The sequence below is a fragment of the Geospiza fortis genome, unplaced genomic scaffold (assembly GCF_000277835.1).
Source record: "Geospiza fortis unplaced genomic scaffold, GeoFor_1.0 scaffold408, whole genome shotgun sequence".
Lineage (NCBI taxonomy): Eukaryota > Metazoa > Chordata > Aves > Passeriformes > Thraupidae > Geospiza > Geospiza fortis.
The window spans coordinates 5,972,752-5,995,866 of record NW_005054330.1 but is presented as its reverse complement, the minus strand read 5'-3'; the positions used below and the strand labels follow the sequence as shown (position 1 = coordinate 5,995,866).

Below are 23,115 nucleotides of genomic sequence, written 5' to 3'. Positions count from 1 at the left end.
TAGGCAATGGGACCAGGCCTGATTTGAGCCACAACAAAAAGTGAGGTTGTTTTGTTGTGGACTTCTGCACTTCTGTGGATGCTGAGTGGTCCTTCCATGCCACCCCCTTTGCTCAGCAGTCTGGGGACCACATCCTACAGACATCATCTTGTGCCAGCAAAACCCTTAACCTACCATGGATTTGAGTTTGGCAGCTCCTGGCAAGACATTTCTACCAATGACCATTCACAAGGACAGAACCTCCCAACATAGGGGTTATGATGTTTTTATGGTACTATTGCTAATAAAGCAAGGTTAGGAAAATCCCAAAGGAAATAACCAAACCATGATGTGTAAGACAACCTGCAATATTTCCACGTTGAAACTCTAACTTACTGAAAATCTCAAAGTAAGCCTACTTTTATTAATTTTCCAGAATGACTCCCAGGCCAATGACAGCTGTGTGAGCTTGAAGCTTTAGGTGGTCTGAACACTTCAGGCTGAAACCCCACGTGCTTGGCTCTTGGCTGACCATTTGAGACACAAAGAGTGGGCTGTGCCCTGTGCCACAGAGAGACACCAGGGCCTTCAGGATCCAGCAGCACCTGCAGCAAGCTGTGGGCCTGGAGATGTGCCCAAGGCAAGGCCTCTCAGTGCCACCACCTTACCGTGGAGTCTGCCCCGTCCAGCACGTTCTGGATCAGTCTCTTGAGCTCGCTGAGCGCGGCGCGCAGGCTCCCGGCGGGCACGTCTTTGGCTGAGGAGGTTTCTGAGGACTCGTCCATGGAGGAGTCGGTGGACACGGCCGAGTCAGCGCTGTCGTTGCCCCGCAGGTGGGAGCAGAGGTACCTCACCTGGCAGTACGCCTCCCACAGCTGCAGCCTCAGCTGCAACAACAGAGCCTGCCATTAGCCTGGGCTGTCAGGGCCACGGAGAGCCTCCCTCCATGGCCAAGTGCTGTCACAGACATCTTTTAGGAAAAATCCTTTCCTTAGGATTTTTTCTCCTGAGAAGCTGAGAGGCCTCAGGAACAAAATGTAAACAATGGTTATCTGCTGCTGTGGAATGCAACAGGTAGACCTGTGATTGGTCTCATGCAGTTGTTTCTAATTAATGGCCAATCACAGTCAGCTGGCTTGGACTCTCTGTCCAAGACACAAGCCTTTGTTATCATTCCTTCTTTTTCTATTCTTAGCTAGCCTTCTGATGAAATCCTTTCTTCTGTTCTTTTAGTATAGTTTTAATATAATATATATAAAAAATAATAAATCAAGCCTTCTGAAACATGGAGTCTTCTGAAACAGAAGAGATCCTCATCTCTTCCCTAATCCTCGGATCCCTGTGAACACGGTCACAAAGTGCAGTGTGGGATTGACAGCCCTCACAAATATTTGCCGTGTTGATTTGGAAATGGATGCAGAGATTTACTTTCATATGTTCAAAGGGTGTTGATGCCACACCCCCATCCCAATTGTCAGCTCCAAATCCAGATCAAACGCATTAAACTCCCTTTTGCTCTGGTCACAGAGTCCCATGGGCTTTCCCAGAGTCTGGAGGGCAAATACCTGTTCTCGTTCTTGCTCCAACTCCTCTGCCTCCATGCTCTGCTCTATCTCAGAGAGCAGGGATGTGCTGGTTGTGTTGAGGTTTTGGAGACTTTTCTCCTCGCTGAGCTCCTCCACCTTGCCCTGCAGCTGCCGGTAGGACAGCCTCACCTCCTGGAGCTCCAGCTGGCTTTGGTGCAGCTTGGGAAGAAAATCAAGGAAACAGAGAAATATTAATGGAGGCAATACGGACTGGATCAATCTCTTGGTTTGTGAGGGAGCTGGGAGGGAGGAATGAGTGACACAAAACAGGATTTCCAGCCAGGAGGAAAGTACTCTTGGCTGGTATTGCTGTTTATTGGAGCTTAATAATCTCCAAGTGTCATTAGGCACTGTTTAGAATCCAGAATATCCAGAAAGATAAAAATAGCAGATTAATCAGCACTAAAATGGAGAACATTGTGAAGAAGTTGGGACTCAGGTAAAGAAATTTGCTGAAAACAACACAGCAGGATGTGGATCCAAAGAGAAAGTGCTATCTACATTAAAAAAAATATATACTTTTAGGAAAAAATATTCAGGGTTGTTTTGCAGAGCTGAGGATCCAGTGCTTGGTAAACCATAGAAGTGAAATGGAAAAACCTTGCTCTGCCCTAAGCCTCAGAGGTCCCAAGCTCGTTTTCTGGGGAGTGACATTTGGCAATTCCTGGCTGTGAACACAATGGAGATTGTTGGGAAACCACTTGAGCACTGGGATCTAAGAGGCCAGTGACTGCCCTCTGGAACACCAGGATCTAGAGAAGCCCCTTTTGAGAACTGTTACCAGAGTCCTCTGATTCTTTTTGCATTTACCTCATTCCCCCAGTACCCTGCCCCACTTCCTTGCTCAGATCTCCCTCCTAAGCTGCTCTTTGCTGTCAAGATGCTTCACTGATGTTCCTGTTTCCTGTCTTCATGGGGAACACCCAGGACCTTGCTTGCTGCCATTCTTGCTTGAGTCATATCATTCCTCTAGTTGTTCTGTCTCCCAGTTCATGGCCAATTTTACCCCAAATCATGACTTTTACTGCATCTCCCCATGCCCTCCCTGTCTCACTGCTGCCTCCTCACCTGCAGGTCCTTGTCATGGCTTTGTCTCTCCAGGATGAGGACTCGGTCCTGCAGCTCCTCCACGGTTCCCTGGAGCAGGTCGTTCTCCTCCATCATGGCACTGAGGCGATGCTCCAGCTCCCGCTTCCTGTCCGTCAGCATTTTGATCTGCAGGGCAAAGAGAGGCCCTGTCAGACTTAGCAGGGAGCAGAGAGGAGAGACACCACATTCCCAGGAGAGAAATGAAACAGCAAAAAGCAGAAGGATGTACACAGATGTTCGGTACCTGTATGAGAGAAACTACCTCTGTGCGTGGTTTAAAGCTTAGGAAAGCTCTGAAAGGAAACAGCTCCTTCCCCAGGCTGCAGGGCCTGTTCCAAAGGGGCTGGGTGTGCACTGGCAGGTCAGGGAGCAGGCAGGAACATGCAAGGATATTCCTTGAAATCAATATAAAGTGGAGACCACCCCTGGCCACGCCTTGAACCTTAATATTCAAAAGATTGGGAAGAACTGGTTACTTTTTTGGCTGGTCTTGATGGTGGCATTTTCTCCTGTATGGGGGCTGGAGATCACAGGGTGAGCCAGCGGGATCCAAGGTGAGCCTGTGGGATCCTGCTCCCTGCAGGGCTGTGCCACAGCACTGCCCATTGCTGTTCTTAATTGGTGTGTGTTCATCAGGTCCCCACCAGGGATTTTTCTGTCTTTTCAATTGTGTAGACTCCTTTCTGTGCCGTGCTTATTTTTAGCCTCCCAGTGATCGGTTGCCTTTAAAATTGGTTCATTTCTTTTAATTGTCAAGGGCAGTGATTTCAGGCAAGGGACAGTTTGCCAAACAAACCCTCCGTGACTCAGTTAGCTGGGAACAGTGCAAGGGATGAATCAGCACTAGCCAAGGTCACTTCTTCTGTTTAACCAAGAAGAAGGAGCTTTTTCCCACATTAGTACACACAGGATCTCTGGGGTCTGCTATGCCAGCCATCCACCAGTCCAGCATAACCCTAAATATTCCTTATGGTTTCCTTTCATTTCATGGAGTGTAGACAAATTCAGCAAATTCCTACTGTTTCCTTGGCCTCTTTGGGACCTTGTCTCTTTGCTGCTTTCCAGGTTGCTGGAAAGATCTGGCTGCACAAAGGAGTACCAGCCAAGTATGTGGACTTGCTATTTCTGTAGAGTAAAGGCTGCTGGAGGTATTGGAAAGCTGCTCTGAGGTGACTAATGGTTTCTGAGATGTCTCTGCCCACCACCACCATGATTTGCGTGGGTTGGAGAAAGAAAAATAAGAGATTTAATGGAGAGATTGTATCAAGATTTCATATTTGGTAGGCAGAGTAATGAACATGCTGTAAATAATGATACAACATAAAAACCACCACTCTGCCATGAGCCCTGGACCATGGGAAAGGCACAGGGGGAAAGGGTTTGGAAAGCAAGAGACAGGAAGGAGGTGAGGAGACAAGGTGTGGCATGCATGGTGACAGGCATGCATGGTGACAGCAATGTATGTGCAGGCAAACCCTTTCCAAGCCTCCATACTTACTTCAAGGACTTGCTGCTCCACACCAAGGGGAAGGGAAGAAAAGGCGAGGGACCAGCAAGGAGCAGGTGGGAGCGGGAGAAAAGAAATCGAGAGATTTTAGGAAAAGCTTTTCCAGACAGCTTTTAAATAAAAGAAGTGGTTGGGTAGTAGAGTTGGACATCTTCTACCCATCTAGTTCCTGCCTATGTGATCCCCAGTGAGCCTGTCAGGGAAGGGGAAAGGAAGGAAGTTGTCTCATTCCTGCAAATGAACCTGAGTTAAAACAGGCAGGGGCTTCTTGCTTTCCCAAGTGCATGGCTCAGAGGCAAGAGAGGATTGCTGCTTTCTTTGCAAGCATGAGGAACAGAGGAAAAAAACCCTGGCAGACCTTCCCACCATTCCTACCAGAGTTTAGTCTGTACAGGGCAGCCGCCCTGCAGGAGCATAGCCATGGTTTGGCTCCTGGAACATCCTTCTCATCCATTTATTTCACAGGAATGCTGTGGCTGAGGCAGCACTGGAAGGTGCTGTGAGCCAGCCCAGCCAGAACACCATGGAGCAATCCTTGCTGGGGGAGTCCTTTGTCCCAGTGCTGCCATCCCTGTGGTGGCTCCACTGGCTGATTGTTTGCCCAGCTCAGAGAGGGTCATTGCACAACTCCAAGAGCCCTGGCTGCTTTCTGCAGGAGGGATGCAGGTGACTCACCTCGGCCTGGAGGCTCTCCAGCCGCACGATGTGCTGGCTGCTGGAGGAATTCTTCTCCCGAAAGTCCTCCCGAAGGGTGTGGACCTGCAGGGAGAGCTGCCGCTCCACCTCCGACGCCTGCAAGGAGACACCAGCTGGAGTTACCCCAAAAGCAGCCCTCTCCTCCTGCCCAGGGAAACCCACCCAGATACACCTTCTGCACAAGCCCAGTTTCAGCAGAAACTCTGAACTCTGCAGAGTTTGGGTGAGTGAAAATCTCATCCTGGACAGACACTAGGGAAAGCTGCCATTTAAACCATGTTGATTTTTCCCTTGGGGCAGCCAAGAGGACACAGCCCATAATTTTTTTCACTGCAAAAAAACCATGGTGACTCCTGTGTCCTAAAGGTATTCACTTTGCCTTAAAAATTGTAGCCTAGCTGGGGTTGAGGAGAAGACCAGGAAACACTCCTATTAGATTTACACTCTCTTAACCTCTCAACATCTTTGGCACTGCTCTAATATAACAAGCACTCTTTGCCTTTGATTCCCTGCTCTTGTCAAGGCCAGATGGAGAATCATCCACTGCACATGACTGTCAGTGAAGGATCCCTGGGCTTGTCCCTCTTTCCCATTGTGAAGTGGGGATGCCCCACTTATGCAGGGTGGTTTGAGGACAGCAGAAAGGTCATTCCTACCTGCAGGATCCAGGCTTGAGGCAGCCCTTACAAATGACAGCTTAGACATGTTAAGGACTCTCCAGGCAGCTTTATGGCTGATTTTTACATGTGAACACACTTGTTTAGGCTTGTGAGACAACGTAAGATTTTTATGACTAAACCCTAAAGAGACAGCAAAATTGATAGTTTTCTTTTTCATTAGCTTCCAACAGGTTCCATTACACTTAGGCACAGAGCTCCAACTATGCCACATGGGCTGGGATTGAGCTGATTCCCCTCAAGAGGTGGCATTGCTGTCCTGCTTGGGGTGTGGCCAGTGGCAAAAGCCACAGTGCTTTAGACAGGGAGGTGAGATGGGAGGAGGGATTGGAGTCAGCAGCTGTGGGCAGATTGGGGAATGCATCTTTAGGTCTGGCAAATGTGGGTCTGGATTTTTTCCAGGTGCTCTGACAGTGCCCAAGGCAGAGCTTCACCAAAGGGTACAATGACTCTGCTCTAGCAGCTTGTGACTGGAGCAATGAGCACACAGACCCAGCCTGAGCTGCCCACAAAGGCAACGCTGCTCCCTTTTAAAAATGGTCCCTCTTTTTGCACACTCTGCAGCAAAATATTCCAAACCAGAAGCATGAAGTAAAAGGCTGTTCCAGCTCCATCAAGTGGAGGAAACCGGTGGCCTCAGCACTGTTTGCTTGGAGGGGCAGCAGCAGACAGAAGTGTGGCCACCAAATCAGGCTCTGACCACTGGCTTCTTAAAAGAGAAATGGGGTTCCAATAAAAAGAAATAACCTTGCCTACCAATTGGTTTTCAGTTCCCTTTTTATACTGTTTTTTCACTCTTCTTTAAAGCCCCGTATCAGAACCCTTTGCATATTGCCAAATGGATTTAATAAAGCTTCCTTGCTTGGGCAGGATACACAGAATATAATGACAGCATAGCACTATAGGAAAGGGGTGGTTATTTTTCTTCCCTTAAGCAACTATAGGTTGCAAAGCATCCTGAGCAGCTATTAATTGGTGACACTAAAGAAGATGGATGAATTGTGCTTTTTCTGAATGATTCACTTGCTTTTGTAATGACTGCTGAAACATCTTCATGCTGAAACACTCTGCAGGAGCTATCAAGGATGAAAAAGCACCAGATGAAAAGCACTGAAGGATTTTGCCTGCAAGATGCTGACCACACTCCCAAGGAGCACAAGTGGCCCCAGAGGAGATGACACACCAGTATTTGATAGCTCACTGTGTAACATAATTTATATGCTTGAAGAATTCTACATACAGACAGTATATAAATGTATAACAGAGCACTAAGGAAACAAGGCAGTATTAATGGCATTGTAAAAATCCCTGGTAGGAGAATATATAGCTGCTCTTGCTCGTTCTGCTCCCCATGGCCAGACAGGAGCAGGTGAAGGGATGAGCTGCAAGGATGATTCAGATTGTGGAAAGTCTGTTATATGAAAGGAGTCTAAAAAAAGGATGGCTTGTTTTATCTCATGCAGTGAATGCTGAGAGAGGACTCCCTATAAATACATCACGGATGAGCACACAGAAGGGAGAAGCGCTATTTAAGCAGAAGCACAATTTTGGCAGAAAATAAAGATGTGAATAAACCGGATAAGAGTATATTAAGGCTGGCAATAGGAAGACTTCTACATTTCCAAGGACCTGCTGTAGGATTCCTCTTCCTGCACCATTACAGTAGTAGAAATGGTGGCAAAAAAATTAACTTTGTAATGGAGCTGGGTCGCTTTATCATGCAACTTCTTTCAGAGGGCTGCCTGTGACAGAAGGGAAATGAATTGACCTCAAAGGTCCTCTCCAGTACCAGGCTGCTTGCAGGACTGTAAGACTTGTATTCACCAGCATTAAATCATCATCTGGAATGTATCCATGTGCTGCCCAGCTCACAGGCTCACACATCTCATTGCCACAATTATAACCCATATGGAAGGAAAAAAGGACTCAGTTACTGTTAGTATGTAGAGCCCTAAAGGCAGATGGGATGTCACAGTGTCACCTCAGTGAACACCACTTGCATCCTACCTCATGCAGTAGAGAGAAGTAAAAATAACACTTGCTTTAGGCTCACACAGTGCAGAAAATACTCTCTGACCAGCTGTTTAGTAGAAGTAAACAGAAATGACTGTATTTTGTGTTTCCCTCCACAGGCTAACTAGGAACAGTCTTCATCCAGTTTTTCTAGACATGAAACAAAGTCTTCTGAGCTGAGCTCTGGTCACGGAATCTTTCTTGTCATGCTACATTTGTTTCAGAGGTTATTAATCCTGCTGCCAAACTACCCTTTCTAATTGCTTGTAAAATAGAGATTTTAACATCAGCTTGCATTAATTTATGAAAGCCACCTTGACAGTGTCCAGTATTTCTCAGGCTTTATGGTGTATATTCAGACAGTGTCTGCTTCAGTTCTCAGCACTGCTGGTGGTGTGCACCTGTACATGTGTGTTTTAAACCATGAGCTCCCCACTGATTACTTCTAACATGCTCTTTTTACTTGTGGCATCAGTGAAGATGTAACCTCCCATCTCTATTTCCTCTTTAATGTTCAATATGGCTTTTGCTGAATGGAAGTGAGTTTGTTCTGCCTCAGCCAGCCTGTCGGGCTTTCTCTTCTCCATCAGTGTTTCCTAAACATTAAAAGCTAAATCTTTTCTGGTTCTGTCAGTCACTTAGCAATGCACTGATTTTGCTAGAGACAAGTAATATTCTTTGCAGAAAGGGAGACATATATTGCCCAACATCACAGCTTTGCTCTGTAGTTAAAAATGAATTAATTTCCTCAGTATGGGCAAATTGGCCAATGCAGCCGCCAGGCAAGATTTGAAACGTATCTGCAAAAGCATAGACATCAATTCACAATTAGACATATCCAATCAACTGTGAGATTTGTTTTCTGGTCTTCAGGCAAGGTTTCGATGAGATTTGGGCAGTGCAAGAAGAGCAGGAGGACATTTTGGCTTCTGCTCTAATTAAGGGCTTTTCATCATTGCAAACTTGATTAAGTTTCTCTTGTGATTAATTCCCAAGTGCTAAAATACACAAAGATCTACATGTGTATATCTCTGGTAGAAAGAGATGCTTGCCAGCTACAAGAACTCCATGAGGTTTAACATCTGGAATATATGAGCAATAAATACATAAAACAAATATAAATAAATTGGACCAATGATGTTTCTCTGAAGGGGGGATCTTTGAGAAGTTAGAGATGGACTGTGACAAATTAATGGCTTGCAGGTTAGTCTTAGCCAAAGAAAACCTTCCTCTGGGGTAAGAGTTGATAAATAAAGCTAACTGATTACAAAATATCTAGCTAAAGTCATGTCACAAAGAAAAGGAGAATGGAAAAAGTTTAATAGACTGTAGCTGGGTGGAGAAACCAATGTTTCCATATGATTTACTTCTACAAACAAGATGATTAAGATTTAACAAAGGATATTGAAGATTTTTCTTGCCTAAAATAGCTAAGAAAGAGAAGTTCTAATTAGTGCTAAATTTGTAACACTCAGGAGAGCGTGTTACCCTTTTTATTAATTTGCTAATAGCTGAGTTCAAGGGACTTCCAGTTCCCACCCTGGTCCCATTAACACTTCAAACCACTAATTGCTGCCTCCCCTGGCTGCAGGTTCCTGGATTCCCAGCTCTTCTCTGGAAGGAAAATATATTTGGCTACTAAAACATAACCAGAGCAGGAAACAACAACAACAACAAATTGCTTTAGATTAGTAATTTACAAATTGTTAATCTGGCTTCTGAGGGAAGTCCCAGAGGATTGGGATTGCTGTCTTGCCACTGCAGCCAGCATCCTGGTGCTGGAAGAAGCCTGCTTTTCTGGGATACTTGATCCATGCCAATAAATTGGCTGTTTCCCATCCCTTGGCACATTGGCACCATAAGCCACCATCAATATTTTGCACACCTGGAAGTTGCTCAGTTTGGGAATCTTTGAGAGATTTTTAGCAAAGCTTTGAATGCAGGTCAACTTCAAATTGTTATTTGAAACATTAGCCTGTCCAGGAAAAGTTCTTACATAATAGAGGTGCTTGCATTCACCACCTCTTGGGGCCTTCAGCTTGTATTTGCTGATTGATGTGCCCAGAGGGATTCCCTGTGGAATTCTCTGTGGAGAAGAGCAGCGGCACCCTGGTGGGCTGCCCAGATGCCCACCCAGCTGCTCTCACCCCCCCTTCTCAACAATGGGGGAGAAAATAAGATTTAAAAGCTTGTGGGTTGAGACAAAGACAGGGAGATTACACACTATTAGGGAATTTGAAGTTAAAAACAGTGACCAGTAAAGTAAAAGGCAAAGCTCAGACCAGCCACTGCCTGGGACTGGATTAGCAATGGGGATTTTTGTGGTGAGGGAGAGGATGGAGCTGTACTGAGGGTGGATATTGTCCACCCTGGTGGGGTTGTGATGGTGCTGTTTCTTTGTGGTGTGAGGAGGTTTTTTTAGGGCTGATGTCATCAGGGGAGCTGTGCAGGGTGTGTGGCGAGTGAAGATTCTAATGACCATTATGAAATTAGCATTTTGCTGAGGCAAGGGGTGGAATTTATTTGCTCCAGAGACCTCTTCCTGCTTCTCCCCAGTGCAGCACAGGACATAGGAGCTGGGAAGTGTCCCCATCCCTGCCAAATGGGGAGTGGGGCTGAATCCTCCTCCTCACTTCATCCTTCACTCTGCTACTGCCCAGCTGTGGGGGATTTCAGGCTGAAGGGCTTTCCCTCTGGCAGGAAACAGGCTGCCACAGGCCAGCTCCATGGGGTGGGGGGCCCTACACTGACAACAGGACAGGGGGACAAAACAGTAAACAAAAGAATGTTATTTTTGCACAATAACATTTTTGCACAAAATTAATCTGTCCAGAAAAAAGGAAAGCAGAGATCTTGGTCCAAAGGACTGCCAAAGCAAGGAGACTCAGTAATGGAGGAAAGGCACTATTATGACTCTTTTAAAGCATCAGGCTGGGGACACATCAGTGATGGGAAGAGCCTCACGGCTGCAGCATTAAACCTATTCTGAGAGGATTCTGTGAGACAAAGGGCAGCAGTGGCAGCTTATGCTAAGCTCTGCACTACTTCCACAGTTTTGACATTTTGGAAATACAAGAACACAAGCTTTTATTGCTTGCATGAAAGTGAGAAATTTTTGCTGCAGATTTGTTCCCTTTCCCTTCTGTAGGACAACTGGGAAATGCATAGTGTGTCCTTTGGCCTCACTCCTATATACCTGAGTTTTACCATAAAAAACCCCAAGAATGCATTTCCTCTCAACAAGCCCTAGTTGTGCAGTGGGTGAAAATGGGTCAATGCCAATCAACTCTGAGGCCTCACACCTGAGAGGCAGTGGCCCAGCTGGCTGAAAGAGACAGCAGAGAGCACCTGGGGCTTTGCATTTTGGGGTGGGGTGGTCTGGCACCTGCTTCTTGAGGCGGAGGTAAGAATGGAGATATTTAGTGCCTTGTGGAAATAGCTACCAATCTTGGCTCTTCTCAGGCAGAAGCTGGATTTTGTGCTTTTGGAAGGAGGAAGTGTTTGCATTGTATGACTCTGATTGCTTCCTATATTTCTGGTGACTGGAGAACCGTGTAAGTGTGGCTAGAGATGGAGAAAAGCTACTGACGCCTTTTTTATTTTCAAGCGTCCTTGAAAAGTCCTTTTATCAAAGATGGTTGACTTTTGCTGCATCACTAAGCAAAGTGTGAAAAGCTAGATGGGGTTTTCCTGGCAATGTTCTTTTTTTCCCTTCCTGTAAGGTTAGGTGATACATCAAAACCAGTGTGCAAGGCAAGCATCTGAATGCTTTGGGAAAGAGCTCAGGGGGATGAATGCAAAATGGTGGCCTTCATCTTGTCTTTTAGTAAGTGCTCAGATAACTGATTGAGGCCAAAAACCATTAGCTTGAGCTAAATCAATTTACAGGATTAGGAACTGCAAGGGCAGTTGGGTGCCATATGGGGGTAACTCTACTTGGGTGTAACACTTCCAGGTCTGTTATCTGAATGAAAGAAAGAGCTTCACAAGTGGCTGTGGGCTGTTTTAGGAGGTGCTTAAACACGAGCCTCCCTTTTTTTTGTGGTTTATTCTTGACCTAAACATTTGGCTCTTGTGGAGAAGAAAATAGAGTGTGTGGAAAAATGAGTCAGCCAGCTTCCTGTGGGAGGGACTGCAGGAGGCACGATGCTTTGAATGCTGCAATAAATTAGCACTGGAGATAATTCAGAGGACAAAGTGTGCCTGGAGGACACGCCATGCTAAGCAGTGCACGAAGTGGCTCCTGCTCTGTGTGCAAATCCTGCTTTGCAGAAGAAGTGTGGGAGATGAGACAGCTCTGCACTGTGTCTGTTGTGGGGCTCTGCACAAACAGCTGAACATGGGCTTGTTGGCAGCTGCTTGGCTCCTGGATGGGGAGAGGATTAGGGTAATAAAATGTGACACCAGCAGGCTGGTCTGGTTCTGTGGGGATGCTGCACATCACCTGGAGTGCAGCATTTGTTACCTATTGCACATGGAAGCAGAAAGGCTGCAATAATCAAGTCTGGTGGAGCTGAGAGGAACCACCACAATAATTCACTGCAGCACAGCCTAGTCTTTGTTGCAAGGGAGTCTGGGACCTTCAGGTTAGAAAATTTGTCATTCCCCTTGTGCCCATGCAAGAGCACAGTGCCTGGAGTTCTGTACTGGACTAGCAGAGGGAATGGTACAGCTGGACAGTTCATGTTTTGCATCAGTAAGCTCTGTGGTCTGCTCTCCAAGATAACTTCCAATGCATTTCTAACATATAATTTCCACTAATAAGTTTTTTTCCCCTGAAAAAGGCATATTTTATCTTGATAGACCCTTTTGGCCATTACCTTTGATGTGGGTTTTTAATCCAGATTTGCTGGAGCTCAGTCTGTCTTTGTTACACGAGCTAAAGGCTGAAAAATATTTCTTCCAGTAACTTCCTAGTGAGCCAAAAGCATGGGTCAGATGAGAGGACAATGAAATACAAAATGCCTGACTAGTTTGGAAATAACTGAAATGGAAACACAAATACTTAACCTGGTCATTAAAACCTTTTGAAAAATTAAGAAGGTTACAATGATGGAGACAAAGAAATGTAACATTTCCTCCTGCCTGAGAGGCTTTGCTGTCTTTCCATGGTAGCCTGAAGTCAGGACAGGCAATCTCCATTCTTGAATTAATTCTTTTACAAAATCATTTTAGTCTTAAGACCTTAAACCTGGAGGTGCTCAAACCCAAATGGTTGTGCCTGGAAGAAAGAGACAATAATTAAGCTTCTTACAGTCTCTTGGTCTGGCTTTAAGCACTCTCTCCCCTTTATTTCAAGACAAATTAACTGAGTTCTATTGGGGATATCTAATACCTGATGGCAAACTAGCAGTTCTGTCTGCTCTTGAAATCTTCATGTCTACACCACGTTAAGCTCACAATATACTGTTTTAGGATTGATTAGTAGTAAATACAAGCCAGAAGTTTTCCAGTGTGTGTAGACTTGGTGCTCAAACCTGCAGTTACAAACATGTCTGAAGGTGTGAAAATAGGGGTGACCATTCCCATATATGTGAAATGAATTAGTGCCAAAAGAGATGGGACAAAATTCAAGGAGTTGGTTTAAAATATATTCAACTCTCCCAGGAAGTCTTCAGTCAGGAAGAGAGAAAACATTTTCTCAAATGTATATTTAAATTTTATGGTACATTGACCTGGACATGTTTGATTAGCTTTTAAATCCCTGCAAAGTTTGATTCCAAATAACTTCTATCAGGCTGTTTCTTAAAAACAGTGCTCATGTCTGTTTGCTCATATCCTTAAAAACTTGATAAACTTATTTCAAAAGTGGGAGGAAGAAGAGCTAAGAAGTGGTTTTTGGAGCTTGGCTTGACTAATGCAAGATGTGCAAGTGTTCAGTGCAGGATGATTTCTCATAGCCAATACAGTAGAACTTGTGGCTGCTTTCTGTGGAAAAATAAGGAAACCCAAAGTCTATAGTGAATATTGGCCAGGATGAAAGCTACAGCTTCAAACTATTCCAATAAAGTTTCCTCTTCACTTAGTGTTTTAACCACAGACAGGTGCAATAGGGTCACACATGGAAAGTGAATGCCATAAAAATGAGCAGGTCCATCACAAAGATTTGGAAACTTTGTGATGGACTGGAAACCATGAAACTCATATGGCAGCATGTCACATTGCAGCACTCAAATAAAAAGGTACAAATCTATGTTCTTAAAGGATTGTTCTGGAGCTGTTAAGTAACATTTTACTTGAAAATATTTCTTGGTCAGCTAGTACTTGATCTGTCCTTCTAAACACAAAAGAACTGTGCTGAATACCTGCAGACCAAAAGCTTCTAGAGAGATACCATTTAACTTAGCAGTGCTTCTTCCTGTACTTTGGCAGCCTCCAGCTATATCTGAATTGTTCTCCCTCTTGACAGCATGAAAAGATCTGTTCAGAGCATAAGGTCTTTGGAGCAGACTTTGAGCACAAGGCAGACCTTGCTCTTGGTGACTGCTGACAAAAGATAATTACAATGTGTTAGTAATAACATCTGAGCACTTTGATCTGCTGAAGCTGAATCTATACTTAGTGCATTAACATGGGTAATAAGTACAGGAATTCTGTCTCCTTTTAGCCCAGCTTTGCTCTGTTTCCACCCAGGTTGAGCCTGTGGAGGCAGGTGCAGCAGATGCTGGAACACAGCATGTTTACCTTCTGTGCAGTGCACAGATGTAAACACTGAGGGGATTAGGTCTTTAATTCCCAGATCCTCAGGGCAGGGCTTGGCCTTCAGAGCAGTCTGCACCTCCCCAGCTGTACATAGGGGCAAATATGCAATAGTAATTTCTAGTGTGAGCCAGAGTCTAAATTCACAGCAGGTGTATTCAAAGCTGAAGATAAATTTTCCAAACCACATTTGTAACTCAGCTTTTGGGAAGCTTCTCAGTACTTCTGCAAGTGGCCAGATCTTATTCATGTGATAATGATCTTATGCATGTCTCTCCCTCCAGAGAGACTGCATGGCTGTAGCTGCGGTCAGTGTCTGGATGAATGGAGGGTCTGGAAATATAGATCTCTCCTTGCAGCTCTGTCCTCCTACAATCTTGCTTTTAAAAAGCTCTTGCATGAATCTTATTGAAATAACAGCTTTTGGAAAACTTGTTGGCATTTTTGGTACTTTAAGTCCTACAACAGGCTGTGCTTGGAAATAAAAAATAATGCAAATAGATGTGGAGAGGAAACATAGCTGAAAAACGAGGTGGGTGCAGCACATGTTGTGGGGTGGCATATAAAGGATACTATACTCTGCCAAACCATACACATGCAGGGGAATCATTATCAGGGACTGGAAAGAGCCCCTCTCTGTATGAGAGTGTGCAGTGTATGTGAGTATCACTAAAGGTAAAGTATGGATGGTCCTGTATGGGAGAAGATGCCTCAGTCACCAACCCTTCATGTATTTTTCTGATGGAAAAGAAGTGCAGTGTTTTTGGAGGAAGAAAAACCTGCTGCATCAACATCCCAGCAGCTCTGTCAGAGTAACTGCCAGGGAGAGAGTCCACTGGAAGCGTTACAAAAGCTGTGCTTGGCTGTGGGCAGCCAGTTTGGCACAAACCTGTTAGACTCAGACTTGTACCTGCAGCCAAGGTTTTGCAAATCCAGGTCAGGTGTCATTCAAGTGAAAGCCCTTTTTCTCACTGTCCAAGATGCTGCTTAGAGGGATAAGAGTCGCTGAAGCTGTGATTTTTTGGCACAGAGGCTGTTGCTTTTTGACAACTGACTCCATGCAGACGCAGCCAGCTCTCAGCAAGCCTGGGCTGAGCTGGAGCAGGTGCCAGGCAGGTCTGGGACTGACCCACAGCCCTGGTGTGGGGCTGCCTGCAAACCTGTAAGCACTGCTCAAGGTCTTAGACTGGGAAACACTGCACAGACAGAATCAGCAGCCTGTCCTGTTCGATGCTGAGAAAAGATCTCTTTTCTCTGTGAAGGTTTCACAGCTGAGGCTTTGGCTGGTAAGAAGCATGCTTCCCTCCTTCACCAAAGCTTCCTGTTCACCCTCAGAGATTTAAACAAGGAGAGTTTCCTTACAGCTCCCCTTTAGGGAAAATATTGTTGCTTTTGGCTTTGGAGCTTTTAAACAGAAGTCAGTATCAATGACATGTACCCTGTGCATGTCCCTTTTGACCCTACCTAGGGCCAAAAAAGGGAACAGGAGACCAGCTGTAAAGTGCAACAAGAAAAACACAACAAAAGTCGTGTGGCAGTGGCTGTTCTTCAGCTTCAGAGACTCCCTGACAAGTTACTGTTGGGAATGTGCTTCATTTTCAAAGCCCTGTTTGAGCATGCTCATACTCTACCTGTGGCAACCTTAGTTGCTTGCCAGGTATGTTCATTTATCACTTTATCTTCAGCAGAGAGGGCTGCCTTGCCTGAGTGTGTGTGGATTCTCCTGCATTTAATCGTGGGCTGATCTACTCCATCTCTTCTGCTACTACAGCAGGATTTTAAACTGGGATCCTCCCTAGCTTTGCTGCACATAAATGATTAACTTTCTCTTCCTCTTGCTGCCTGAAATCAAGAGTAATGTGACCAGTGACAGAGGAGACTGTGGTATTCAGCTCTCAGCAGTTTTTATTACTCCTGCTGCTGTAGCTGAATTTCTCTATGTGCACAAGCCAGTGGTAGCAGTACTAAATCTCCAGAGCCCCTGCTGTGTGCTGGAGTGCCTAAAATTGTGCTGCTTAGAGCTTCTGCCAGCACACAGACATGTGAGTGAGCTAGGAGGGCTTTCATCCTATCAGTGCTAAAAATCACCTGCCTTAAGCCACTGATCCCTTTCCCCCCTCCTTGCAAGTCTTGCATGCAGTGAGGTGTGTGCTGGAGCTGGCAGATGGCTGGGGAGCAAACAGGTCCACACAAGCATGCAAAAAAATCAGGTTGCATCACTGCTAACCAGCCTGTGCCAGGACCTGGGTTTTCTTCTGCCTGTCACTGCCCTGCCTACACTGGCTTCCCCATCACCCCTTGGCTTGGCTGTTTGGTGACCTACCTCCTGGAACGTTTTCACCCCTCTTCTCTCAGCTCTCTCTAGTTGATTAGTCTAAGAGATATCAGCCATGGCACATTGTTGAATTCATTTTTGGACGCAATGCTGTGCCAGAGATTTGTTTGCTCAATTACAGAAATACTATTATTTCTGCTGCAGTATGTCTGGATTTGGTTTTGTTCCTGAGGCTGGTGCTGATTCCAGCCTCCTTTCCTTGGCTCTGCTTAAAGACTTTTTTTGTTGTTCTGTTGAATTTGAGCAGATATCCCCAGTTTGGAAAGTTATAAAGAACTGAGTGGATTGAAGAAGGAACAAGTGGTTTAATCATGTCACTACTGCAGCACAGGTAGGCTTTTATCACTTAGATCTTCAACTCTTAACACCTGTATGCCATGCAGGGCTGCTCAGCTCCATGCACAGGCACTTTCTGCCTCTCCTGTGTGGAGACAGGTCTCATGTCAGTGCCACTCATGGCAAAAGCTGGCTCTGGGTGCCCAGGATGCCACATGAGACAAGGAACTTCTTCCTCAGCAGACCCACGTATCATGTGGGGTTGAGACAAGCCTTCATGCAAGTGGAGCATGAGTGGAAGCTCCTTGACTTGATGCTTTGGTCATGTCTGCCTGAGCAGTGGGGCACGAGGGTGCAACCCAGAGCGGCTTGCTCAGAGGCACAAAGTCCAAGTACAACCCATGTCAGACAGTGTGTGCACACCAAGTGATGACCTGAACCCCGGGTAGTTTTCAGAAATCAACAGGTTAAAGTGAAGCATAATTTTGTTAAGCTCTTGCAGGGATTTGGAATTTCCCAGTGTGATCCCACTGACAGCAAGGGACGAAGGAGATAAAGATATTAGAGCCAAGTTTTCAGCACAAGCCTTCTCTCAAGTACTGATTCAAAATACAGCTTTACATGTCAAGCTGTGAAACATCAAGTATATCCATGTCTCAAACTTATTTATTTAGAGGACAAGACAAATACTACAGTTAAAAAGCTCTCTATTGATTTTCACCCTTACTGAGGTTTGCTGAAAGGGTCTAGGATTTCATATTGTTTATGGCAACAATTAAACACTACCAGGAAAGGAGTGTTTTGGCCAGGTCCCTTCACAGAGTCTGAATTTACACGAGGGTTATGAGGCTCATTGGGGCTAATCCCTGCCAGCATTATACATCATCTGACAGTTGCCAAGGAGACAAGGATAATCTGAGTGAAACAAGATATGTGAGAAGGGTATTTATGGACATTTGCCTAACGATGCTGGTGGAATGCACCAAGAAGTGATTATCTGAGTGCCTTTGAAGTACTACCTCTTCTGTGATGAATATGGAGGACTTGTACACATGCAAAAAATGCCCCTGTGAAATTAAAGCAGCAGCAGCTTGGCCTTGATTTTTTCCTTTTATCCTATGGTAGCCTCATCCAGTGCTGTGGGTGATGCCTTAAGATTTTAGCCTTTATATTTTTCAAATTCTGTACTGCATTAATGCATAACTCTAAACTCCATATAAAGTATTAACTACTGTCTTCACATTTTAGTCAGACAAAACAATTCCTGTAAGCCTAAAACTCAAGGACACCCTACAGCTTCAGGCCCTGAAAAGTACAAACAAAAGTGACTTGAGGGGGAGCAAACTGGGGGTAAATTACTTCATTACCTGAAGCTGAACCCTGATATGCAAATGGACCAAACTTTGTGTGAAAAACTTGTGACCATCATCCATCTTGGGTGTAGCCTCTGGGAGGCTCCTGACTGCCCAAGCTATACCTATTGAAGGCCTTTAACAAATACCTGCTGCTATTCTCTTAACCTTGTCCAGCCTCTGCTCTAGGCAGTCACTCCAAGGTTTCATGGGGAGGGGCAGACAAGGCTTTTGCAGTGCTGTGAGTTCCCTGTCCAGCCACCTGCACTCTGTGGCATCAGCAGAGCATACACAAGGATAAAGAATGTAAAGAAGCCATTTCAGTCTGTCAGAGGCTTAATGAGAACTGTCCACTCCACATGCTTGAAATACTCACAGGTGCCTCAGGCCAAGTGGTGTGAGGGGAGGGAAGAGTGGAGGTGTGCAGGTACTCACAGGCATGGAGGTGTGTGGGCTTTCTGGATGGCTTTACAGCCAGCCAGCCCATTCCTCCCCCCTGCAGGGTGAGCCCAGCTGCACCACAGACACTTGGCTCTGGGTGCTTGTGTCACATTCACTGAGCTGTGGGCAGGGTCAGCATCATGGCCTACTCGGTATGTGGGTCTAGACAGGCATTTTGGGCAATTATGGCACTTTCCCTGACCTGGGGTGCCTTATAGCTCTGCTTAGGGAGATTAAATAAGCCAGAGAGTTAATACCTTCATTTGAACAAGTTCATGCTTGGAAAGGCTTCTGCACTGTTGGTTTCACACAGCAAAATATTTCCTTGGCAGGGTGCTCCATGGCCATGAAAAGGGTCAGGTCAGAGATTGTTGGAGGAGGCCCATGTCTGGGACCAGGAGCACTAAAATTGTGTGATCTGGAGCTTTCCCACATTGGGCAAATCTTCCCTTCCTGTGCTGAGGTGAGGCAGTGACATGCAGAGGGAGAAAGCTGCCTGCCTCCTTCCCTCTCCCCCAGTTTGACCTTCTTAGTCTCTGATACTGTCTCTTGATGGAGGATTAAGAAGGATGGGAAGGCAGAAGGAATTTCCCAAGTTTTGAATGCCTGATGCAAAGAACTCCTTTGAAAGGAGGGAGATGCTGAGAGCCAGCCTGCAGCTGATGGGCCGTGTCTCGTGATGCCAGAGTTAATCTGGGTAAGCAGAGATTAACTGAGCTGCTGGATTGGATAATGCCTGAACTGGTTTATTGCAGCTTCTGCTGATAAAGCTGTCCAAGCCTCAGAGACCCCTCCTTGTCTGCAGCTCTGCAGGGTGAGGGCCTGTGCCCATGGCAGCAGTGCCTCAGGCACAGGAAGGTCCCAGGAAGAGGTGGCATTAATGAAATCATCAATTTCATAAGCATTTGCCTGGACCCCTTAAAGCTTTAAGTATTTATGAGTTAGACTTCACTAAGAGTCTGGTCCCTTGTGCTAAAGTGGAGAGTGAAAGAAAGGCTAAGCAGCACAACATTTAGGGAGAATTTATGTGAAAAGTGAAGTACAACATCCAATAAAGCCTAGGAAAATAAATCTCTCTGGAATAGAGGCAAATCTACAGGAGTAGTTTGAGTTGGCAAATCCCTGTGCAACTTCATAGCTGATCAATAGATGTTATTTAGACAAATACCACACTGCTACATTCTACCAACAATCTCTTTTAAACAAACACGGTCATTCCAGGCTTTCTCATTTGGCTTCTAAACATAAATCTGTTGAAAGTATGACTCCCACAAAATCTGACTCTATTCAAGCATTTTGAATAATGGCCTGTTTACATTTGTTTTCACCCTTTCATTACTTTATGTCCATGTAGAGTTAAAATGCAAGTCAGTTCCAAAGCCTTTGAGATCTCACATTCCTTGTGAGCATTCCCTCAGGTTTCTCTGCCTCATTCTTTAGTATTCATGAATAGCAAGAAAACATGACCTGATGTTAGTCAAACTCTTGCCTGCGTAAAAGGGAAACCTCAGAAGGTCTCTTTCAGACTTAACTTTGCCTAGTTCTTCTCATATCAGTGCAGAAATTGGCCAGCCCTCCCTGACTGGTGTCAGCTTGGCTACTTCCCAAAAGTTTCCTTTGATGGAGACCTTGTAGAGTTTCTGGGCCATCTCTTCTACTCAGCCAAACTTACAGCTGTTTTTTGGGTTTTTTAAAATATCAGTCTAATTTTTATCCTGCAATTTATACATATGGCCATTTATGTAAGGGACATGGAGAATAAAGAAAGCTTATACTTGGTCAAGGAGTAATGTCTGAGCACTAGCTTTACCCTGTCATGCTGTCAGTGTGGGACACAGAGCACTAAATTCCTGTTCCACGTCTTAAAAACAAACAACAAGCCCCACCCCAGCTCATCCCCATTCTGTAAGATCAAGAGAAGCTCAAACTCTTGACTACTCTCCCTGAGTGGAGAAGAGATTTTTCATTCACTAGGGTCTTGTTTATTGTTTTTCATTGAAAAGTCTGTCAGTGCCTCAGTTTTCTGGTGTTTCAATAAAATCTATGCCAATCCCTTGCTAACCAAGTACAGCAACAATGGACAGCTCTTTAGGTACTTCTCCAAAAGGCCTTCTCTTGAGATTTGTGGGTGCTTTTGTCCTGAAACGCTTCACCTGTAAAAGCAAATGGGACTATGGATCTCTTCTATAAATATAGACCCTTCCCTCCAGCAAGTCTTGAGGTTTGTACCTGTCTAATGGTCCTGGTGTGAGTGACAAATCTACACCTGAATCGTAGAAGACTTCAATTTTCCTGGATTTGAGTTTGTAGGCAGCCAAGTACAATGGTGCTTTGTTCAACAAGTAACCAGGAACAGCTCAGGCTAAATAGTTGCCAAATGGAACAGCTTTCTAAGAGCACTCCTGTCACTACAAAACTGTGCCAAGTCTGGAAGTGGATTCAGGAACAAACTTTAAAGGGTATAGAGAACAAAGCAATCACAAGGTTAAATTTTGTTATTTTGGTGCACTGAAGTGCAAAGGAACTGAAGGATTCCATTTAAAGGGCAAATCCAATGAGCTGGATGCTTTAGTTACCCCAACATCAGCAGGTCGTGTAACTGTTCTGTGAAAGCTCTGCAGCTATGACACATCTGCATTACTGTGCTAATCTTGGTAGAGTCATAACCCAGCTGAAACTATCCAAGCAGTCTCTCCTTTTAAAAATGTTCTTTCCATGCTTCAACATCAGAACCTTCCAGGCAAGAACAGTTAGGAGAGGAAAAGAACAGTTAATGGAATTGTTCCCAACACTTCTGACCTCAGCAGTCCCCCCTCAAACACTGACAGGGATCCCATCCATGATGGAAATCTGTTGCAAGACTTGGCATCCCCAGAACTGAGCCTCTGTAGAAGGATAACTGCTGAGGCCATGAGGCCAGCCTGTATCTCCTCCAAATTAAATGCTTCCTTGGGCTGCTTATGAGCAGCCTTTTACTCCAGTTGCTTTGACATGCAGGTCCCTTGACTTATACCAGTTGTTTTCTGTTGTACCCTTGCCTCTGGATCCTGTTGTGCCCCTGTCTGAGGTGGCATTTCCCATCCCTGTGGTGGTGCTGCCAAGCACGAGCCAGCTCTGTATTGCATTGTGGCCACCAGAAGTCAACAAGAGTGTCTTGCTGATCCTGTATCTCTGCTCAAAATAAACTGGGTTCTGCTAAACGCCATTCTAAACAAAATGTTGGTTAAGCTCTTGGCTATTTTGCAAGAGGCCTCTGATTTCATGGGTAATCAGAGCACTCAATACAGCTGGCAAAACCCTCTCATTGTAGAAGAGACTTTCCTCTTGAGCTATTGTCTACTAAATTGCATTTAGAAAAAGCAAGCCTGCTTGAAAAAAGAAGACTTTCATTATAAGGTGTGCAAACTTTATAAGCCAGAATGGGTCTTTAAAGATCAAATGCTTTTAATTGGTTTTTTCTTATGTAGCTGTTTGCAAAGCTTTCAATCATGTTTGTCTCTGGTTCTAGCTAGTAATGCAGTGGCTGGATACAAACACCTTCTGTGTCCTACTTTCTAGAATCTCCTGGAGGAAGTGTTTACAGCAAGTGTGAATAAGCAGAAATATTTTGAAAAAAATTTCTTCTGCCCATGTGTTCATACCTCTGAGCTACTGCATAATAAAACAATTCCAATAAATAACCTGGATGTAAACAGAATAGCCACTCAAAATTTTTAGTGCTGTGTAAGAGGGGAGGAAGGACTCATTCAGAATTTTATCTTCTTACTCCAGGACAAGTTCAGCTTCAGTTTTATGTTGGATTCTGGCTTTCAGATGTTCACAGATTTGTGGTGCTGCTGATGTCTCAAGATATAAGCCTTGCACAAACTTTTGAAATCTCTTCTAGGACCACTTGCTGGAGGAGAAAGCTGGGCTATGAGCTGGGCTCAGCTGAAGTGCAGAAAGAACAGTGTATGGCTGACTACCCAGAGCTTTACACCTACGTGTATTTGTCCACTCATTCCTGCAGATGCGCCGCCCGGTGAAAGGGGGGGTGGTGGGACAGGAGGAGTGGCTCTGTGATGGTTCACGGGGCAGCCTCTGCTGCCTCATCCAGGCACGACAGCCTCGGAGGGTGGGAGATGAGCCGCGCACAGCCTGCAGGCTCAGTGGCTCGGGCAGACAGTCATTTCCCTGGTGCCACGTCCCGAGCTGGACTCCCGGGAGATGCTGTGTGCCAAATCCCCAGCAGGGTCACTGCGAGGGCTCACTGATCTGCTCACGAGGGGCTCTTTTCACCCAGCATACAAAATGTTTGCCTGTCCCAGCAGGCTCGGGAGCCTATTGTGGATGGTACAGACAACAGGCTGCCTGGGGCTGATTTTGGGGGGGAAACTGCCGTGAGCAGAGGAGGGAAGGCGGGGAGGGGCCCGCGGGGGATGCAGAGGCGCCGCGGGAACACGTCCCGGCAGCGAGGCGCGCCCAC

The 23,115-nt window shown here is 45.5% G+C and overlaps 1 protein-coding gene across 3 annotated transcripts in view; it reads right to left on the bottom strand.

Moving 5' to 3' along the window:
- The window catches only part of BICDL1 (BICD family like cargo adaptor 1), a 66,881-nt gene that overhangs the window by 14,010 nt on the left and 29,756 nt on the right, over positions 1–23,115 (bottom strand). For 2 of the 3 annotated variants that reach the window (XM_031057451.1, XM_031057450.1), the window contains exons 5-9: positions 4,837–4,953; positions 4,153–4,164; positions 2,634–2,780; positions 1,545–1,724; positions 648–866 (exon numbers count right to left, since the gene is read on the bottom strand). In XM_031057451.1, coding sequence (XP_030913311.1) covers positions 648–866; positions 1,545–1,724; positions 2,634–2,780; positions 4,153–4,164; positions 4,837–4,953 — 675 coding nt within the window. The remainder of the gene's footprint in view (positions 1–647; positions 867–1,544; positions 1,725–2,633; positions 2,781–4,152; positions 4,165–4,836; positions 4,954–23,115) is intronic. The other variant, XM_031057452.1, reaches the window with a different exon arrangement.